Source organism: Stomoxys calcitrans, chromosome 5 (assembly GCF_963082655.1).
Source record: "Stomoxys calcitrans chromosome 5, idStoCalc2.1, whole genome shotgun sequence".
Lineage (NCBI taxonomy): Eukaryota > Metazoa > Arthropoda > Insecta > Diptera > Muscidae > Stomoxys > Stomoxys calcitrans.
In genome coordinates this window covers 58,593,413-58,600,310 of record NC_081556.1, presented here as the reverse complement: position 1 = coordinate 58,600,310, position 6,898 = coordinate 58,593,413, and the positions used below count along the sequence as shown (strand labels likewise).

Sequence of the window (6,898 nt, the reverse complement as noted above, 5' to 3'; positions counted from 1 at the left end):
TACAATTGGGGTTTATTAGTTTTAAGATCCGATTAGTTCAATTTCTGTTATTTTAAATTGTAACGGTTTTTTTTAACGTGTAATGTGTGAACATTAGCTGTGTTCGGCAACTCAAAAATTTGTGCATATTTTTACTGGAAGTCGTTCGCTTACTTTATTTGCCAGCAGAAGAGGGCGCGAAAGAGAGCAAATTTTGACAGTTCGAAAATAGAGAAACTGCAAATTTCGACTGGGACGTTTTGTCAGCAGAAATTTGCAACTTTGAACAGATGTTTTGTAAAGGTCAGGTGTTTTATGAAAAACAGCTGTTACATGAAAATACAAGCTGAAAAAAGTACAGCTAATAAGCAAGGTTGTCGAGCTTGGTTAATGTGGTAATTGTATCATAGATGCGTTTTCGCAATGAATACGATTCCAATACAACATACCAACGCACGGCCCTTGAAGCCATCACACCTAATATGGGTGAAAAGTCTTCTAACCAAAGACGAAACGCGACCCATAGTGGTTGGTGGGCGTTTCTATCTTTCCTTTTTCATTTGCATTTCTGATCATTCAGCTCACCTCGAAAGAGAAACAAACAAAAATTGTTAAAAGATTTTCTTGGAAAAAAATAAAAAAATCAAAAAGTAAATTTTAAAATGTTTTAGGTAATATTTCACTGTGCTCAAATCTACGGTCAAAGCCGACAGATTTCAAAAAATTTCTTCTAGAATTTTTGTCTATTAATCAATATTATTTTTTAAAAAGTCGCTCAATTATAAAGTATAACAAATTAAAAAAAAGTTGCTTATCCGTGAAATTTATTTGCGAACTAATTTTATCTCCCTTAAAAATACTTGTAAAGTATGATCATCCTTTTCGAACTGTCCCAGGACCTATCCTACGGTGTTAGATTGGTGGAAATTCATCACCTCGAGCGACAAACTTTTATAAAAGTGAAAGTTTTTTTTTCATGTAAGGGGACAAGAACTGGGACCGGTCCCAATCACCATAAGACCTTTCCCGTGACCTGTCCCATTTCCTGTTGGGAATGTTTATGCAAAATGTAGTGTCGCAAAATGCAAATGGTTATTGAAATTTTGGCTTTATAAAATAATTTCGAGGTTAGCTTGTCTTAAGAGAGTGAAATTTAGTTTCTAAAAAAATTCATTAAAATTTAGTCTTTAGAATAAATGTTTTTGAAAATTTGTTTATAAAAATTTCGTCTTTAGAAAATATGTAATTACAAAGTTGTCTTTAAAAAATAATTTCGCGGGGCGTCCAGCACAGTTTTGTCATTAGAGAATGTTACGCTGAAATTTTGTCTTTAGAAAAATGTCATTATAATTTGTTTAGAAAAATATTTGTTTTTACATAAATATGAAATTTTTATAAATATCTATTCACATCTGCATTTCGTATAATCTTCTCCTGCAGGATATCAAAGAGATCACACGATAGGCTGCCTCCTTGTCTGAAACCTCGTTTGGTATTAAATGGTTCCGAGAAATTCTTTTCTATTCCTGCTGAGGAACGCGTATCAGCCTTATTAATTTTGCAGGGATGCCAAACTCAGACATGGCTTGAAGTAACTTTGAACGTAAAGGGGTATCGAATGTGGCGTTGTAATCAACAAAGAGATGGTAGGTGTTGATTTTTCCTTCTCGGGTCTTTTCCAGTATTTGGCGCAGTGCGAATATCTGGTCCAGGGATGATTTACCAGGTCTAAAGCCGCATTGATAGGGCCTAATTATGTCATTGACTTTTGGTTTTAATCTTGCACATAGTACACTCGCGAGTATCTTGTGAGCGATGGGGAGGAAACTAATTCCTCTGTAGTGAGCACATTCCGTCTTGTCTCCTTTCTTGTGTACGGAACATGGTATGCTGAGGTTTCAATCATAAGGTATGTATTCTTCTAACCAGATTGCGCAGATAAGTTGATGCATACGCCTTATCAGCGTGTCGCCTCCGGTCTTAAATAGTTTAGCGGGTAACCCGTCGGCTCCTGCTGCCTTATTGTTCTTCAGCCGGGTCACTGCTACTTGGACCTCATTCTGAATAGGTGGTAAACATTGTATACCATCATCATTGATTGGTTCTGCGGTATCCTCTTCGCCGCCAACGTCCGACAATAGCAGTTGGGCAAAATGATATTTCCATATCCTCAGCATGCTATCTGTGTCAATTACCAGATTTCCTTCTTTATCTCTGCAGGAGCATGTGCCTGCACCAAAGCCATCGGTTTGGTGTTTAATTCTTTGGTAGAATTTCCGGACTTCATTCTGACTCCTGTACATCTCAATTCGCTCGCACTCACGTCTTCGATTTCCTTTTCTTTCTGCGGAATAGACGTTTCTCTTCTATCCTTTTCTCCCGATACGTCAGTAAGTCTTTAATTGATATGTTAAAAATATCGTATGCTAATTGTCATATGCGGTCTTGTCGATTTTTGTTAAAGACGTTTCTTACTGTTGTCCGCATCACAATTTGCAAATGTTTCGCATCCGTATAACAGAATTGGAATTAAATAAGTCTTCACAAGTATCATTCGGATGTGGGAGGGAGTCGAAAACGAACAGCCCATAAATTTCGCAGCATTCCGCGAACTTTGCTAACTGTTCCGTTAATATGACTCGTCCATGTTAGGGTAGAAAAAAAATTCAATCCTAGATTTGTGGTAACTTGACCAAGTTTCACTAAAAAAATCATCAGTTATAGTCACATTTCTTTTACCTTTAGAATCAGTTTAGTTTTAGATGGATTTAAATACAATGCATTATTAACAGCCCAAGTTTGTATTAGGTTAGGTTGAAAAGAGGGTGCAGATATTAATACGCCACATGCCACTATGGACATACACCTAAGCCAGTAATCGGCTTGATGTGCGCTCTAAAAACAATAACCTCCTAACCTTAAAAGAAAATTTAAGTTAGGAATTCCGTGCTACTTACAAAATCCTTACTTGTTTTCCATACCACTCCCCTAAGTTGGTTCATGTCTGGTATTGTGTCCAACGTCTCATCATCTTCCCCGCATGCCCTACACATGCTTTCACTTGCCGCATCGATTTAACATAAGTGAGCTCGTAGTCCTAAGTATCCCGTTATGATACCAATAGCTATACTGACCTCCTTCTTGCTTCCTTTAAGTAATAGGCTCGTCTTCTCACGATCTGGATCCCCCCATAGGATTTTTGAGGTCCTACCGACCGCTTCGCTGTTCCACAATGTTTCATGCGCATTCGTCGCCTACTCCCTTAACTCGGACTGCATCGACCCGAAAGGCTTTGGGTTAACCAAGTTTATTGACGGCAGTCCTCTGGCCTTCGCCGCCAAATCGTCTGCCCTTTCATTTCCCCTTACTCCGTTATGGCCCGGCACCCAAACGATGCGGATTTTCCCATTCTCAGAAAAGGCGTTAATCTCCTTCTTACACTGCAAGACTGTTCGTGACCTTACCGTCCTGGTTGTGATTGCCCTTATGGCAATTTTACTGTCGGTAAAGATGTTCACACTCGACGTCCACGCGTTGGTGTGGTGCCACCTCACGCATTTCGCGATCGCCCGAATCTACTCCTGCAGGACCGTATTATGGTCAAGCAGACTAAAACAGATCTCAGTCCCTGGGTTCTCAATGAAGACCCCCAGGCCCACTTTGCTCTCTAGCTTTGATCCATCTGTGTAACATGATCTTCCAGATGGCAATACTAGGGTTCCGTCAATCCTAGACTGTGCCGATGGCGGCAGTGCCTCGCACTCTTCCCTTCCTTCCAGGTTTCCTATCGTCGCCTCGATTTTACCGCGATGGTATGAGCTGCTCCCATCGCCTTAAGTCTCATCGCCTTAAGTAGCTGCCTCATACTTAATCAATGGCGTGGGCGTGGTCCTCATCGCTCCGCCTATGCCAAAACATGTTCTCTGAACCTGTTGTATGGTCCTTATGTTGCACTTTTTCTCCATAGCAGTCCACCAAACTCTGTCTGTCAATGAGTTTTGTTTGTGTGTGTGTGTATTATAGTTAGGAACGATAACACACACACACACAAAACGAAAAATAGCGCGAACTAGTAACATACACAAAATCAGAGTTGCACTAATCACTGATTTTGACAGATAGTGCACTCAATATTTTGTTGTTGGGCAACTGGCACTACCTGTAAATGAATATATCTTGTCCTTATCACTGAGCTTAAAACTTGAATCATTGATATGTGAGAAGTTTGCCACTGTTCCTTAGTGGAATGTTCATGAGGAAAATTTGCATTTTGCATATCCTTTGGTTGAAAATTTCTTTATAAATGCGTATTGAAATTTTATATTTTTCTTGTCTTTATTGCAATATTGTCTTTAGAGAACATTTAATTGAAATTTTGCCTCTAGACATTTAATTTAATATTTTTCATTAAAGAAAGACTTACTGAAATGTTGTCTTTAGATAAAATTTTATTAAAACATTGAAAATATAATTAAAATTTTGTCTTAAGAGAAAAAATGCCATTGAAATGTTAGCCTTTAGGATAAGATTTTATTGAAATATTTTTTTAGAGAACTTCATTAACATTTTGCCGTTTGGGAAAACTTCAAGTTTTCTTAAAGAAAATTCCATAGAATTGTTTTCCTTTGAGAAAATTTGAAAAAAATTTATTTTAAGGAAAAATTTAATTGATATCTCTCTTTAAATTAATTCGTTTTTTTTAATACATGAAAAATTATATGAAAATAGAGTCCTTTTTTGTTGTTACGTTGATGTTAACGTTTCGGCCAATATTTTTTGCTGTTTGTAACGCATTTGTGTATTTTTGCAGACTGCTACTTCGAAATTGGGCTAAAGTTGGAGGTTTATCCCTCCATATCATTTAGAGTTTGAGGGTCAATAGGAGCTGCACATTCAGCTGGAAAATCGGCTTGGCATTTAAGCAAGACAGAATTGAAGTACCCAGTTTTGCATCTCATTAGGAGCGCTTCTACCTCGCCATTATTGAATTTCTCGCAATATAAATATCTGTGGAATACAAATTAAAAGTTTTCATTTGAAAAAATTAAAAATGAATTATATCGCAAGAACAATTTATACACACGATCGGCATTCAGGATCGGCGTTATTTCTTATGTAGTAAATATTTGAGGTTTGTTGGGAAAGCGCCAATAGACATTGACTCTGGTATGTTGTTGGATCTACTGGAATCTGTGTTGTGGTGGTAGTTATCACTTCATCGTTATGACATGTGGCTGCGGCTCCATACTAGGAAGTTCTGTATTAGCCATTATTGCTTCATTAACTATACTTTTCGTTTTACTTACAAAATCAGCGACGCACTTTGGAGCACATATAGCATTTGTTTTGGACAACAGCTCTACACTGCATATAAAGCCCTCTTCGCAAGAACTGGTCATGGTAATTTCGTTATTAACGCACCGTCCAAATTCCGTTCGGCTTACACAAGTGTAACGACCTGTAGTGGGGCATATGTTACAGCCTCCCCCACATACTGGCTCATTCTCAACATTTGCCGCCCCCTTCCTAGGTAAGCAAATTTTTTCATCTGCTGTGCACACATGCCCCGTTTCGCATTTGTATAGCTTCGATGTAGAAGGCGTATTCCCATTCAGGCATAAGTAGTACGACTCTTCGTCCACACAGTATGCATCGTTTGTTGACATACACTCCTGGCAAGCCTTTGCAAAAAGAAAATATATATAGGGTTAAACTTTTGTGCTCAGTTCGTTTTTCACGGTGAAAATCAATATGTTTTCACGATTGCTTATTTTTAAGATGAAACATTTTGAAGCACAAAAACATAACGATTTCATTTAGGGGGACATTTCCTCGTTATTTCCTATCAACTTTTAATACCGTACAAAGAGATCGACAAAAAAGCATTTATTTTCACTACGAAATATGAACCTAGTACCGGCCTATATAGTTGAATTTAACTACACGCACTTACGGAATACACGGTTGTTATTTGAAGTAATACACCAAGTACTGCAATTGATATACAGCGGAATACGATATTCATTTTCCCAAATCCTTTTAGATTTCAACAAAGGCGGTTGTTAATTGTTCGATGTACTGATGGTTTATGTGATCCAATTGCTTCACTCACAGTTTTTATCCATTTTCGCAGCAAAAATTGATTTTCTTATCTGCTGTAAGGTCAATAAAAAATGACTATATATTGTAGATATGGTCTAAGATAATAATGAAATTATTATTATTATTATTAAACAAATGCTATTCTATTTGGTTTTCAAAATGTTGTTTTTTACACACCCTTTTGTAAACAAATCTTAAAACGTAGCAGCACAAAATTGATTTTTTTTTTTCTTTTATTAGAATTATAAAAAGCACATACTTTGGAGACTTGAAATTCAAGGCTTAAAATTCTGTTAAGTGCTTTAAATTGTCTTTTAAAAATAACAGCAACTAAGAACGGCGTCACATTTCAAAATTCATTAAAGTCGAAAGAAATCTCAAGAGAAGATAATCAACTCAAAATTCGAAACTTCAGCGAAATAGACAGAAAATATGTAAAAAACGATCAAAAACGTTCAATAGCTATATTTTTGAAGACTGTAGCGCGATAACAATTGACAGACCGGTAGAATGACAGACTGGTTTTCCGCTCTACAATTCCCTGGGATATCTCTGTGGCCCAGCACCCAGAACAGGTGAATTTTGAACTGGGGCCATGCGAAAGTGACTACTTGTCTCACAATTCCAAATTTCAGCGGATTAGCCTAAAAATATGACTTCTGTCCTTTTCAAAAAAAGCGCTCACAAATGTTCAATAACTCTGCAGACTGTAGCGCGATAACAATTTCTTAAGGAAAACTGCATAGAATTGACCGGTAGACTGACGAATATCCCAGGAATGTGTAAGGTTGTTCCCAGTTTGGCAAGGTTTTCCGCT

The 6,898-nt window shown here is 37.4% G+C and overlaps 1 protein-coding gene across 1 annotated transcript; it reads right to left on the bottom strand.

Annotated features, from left to right (window-relative positions):
• Nucleotides 1–4,648: 4,648 nt before the first annotated feature.
• Nucleotides 4,649–6,091, bottom strand: LOC106087982 (uncharacterized). The gene is made up of 4 exons (XM_013253252.2): nt 5,933–6,091; nt 5,286–5,660; nt 5,063–5,226; nt 4,649–4,986 (listed from the first exon to the last, which is right to left on the bottom strand). The coding sequence occupies exons 1-4, from the start codon at nt 6,002–6,004 to the stop codon at nt 4,824–4,826; spliced, it is 774 nt and encodes a 257-aa protein (XP_013108706.2). The 5' UTR covers nt 6,005–6,091; the 3' UTR covers nt 4,649–4,823.
• Between the last annotated feature and the right edge of the window lie 807 nt (nt 6,092–6,898).

Coding starts and splice junctions, on each gene's coding strand:
- LOC106087982 (XM_013253252.2), bottom strand. CDS start 6,004: ATGAATATCGTATTCCGCTGTATATCAATTGCAGTACTTGGTGTATTA. Junction 5,227..5,285: donor CAAAGTGCGTCGCTGATTTT/GTAAGTAAAACG, acceptor AGAACTTCCTAG/TATGGAGCCGCAGCCACATG. Junction 4,987..5,062: donor GCCGATCCTGAATGCCGATC/GTGTGTATAAAT, acceptor TGTATTCCACAG/ATATTTATATTGCGAGAAAT.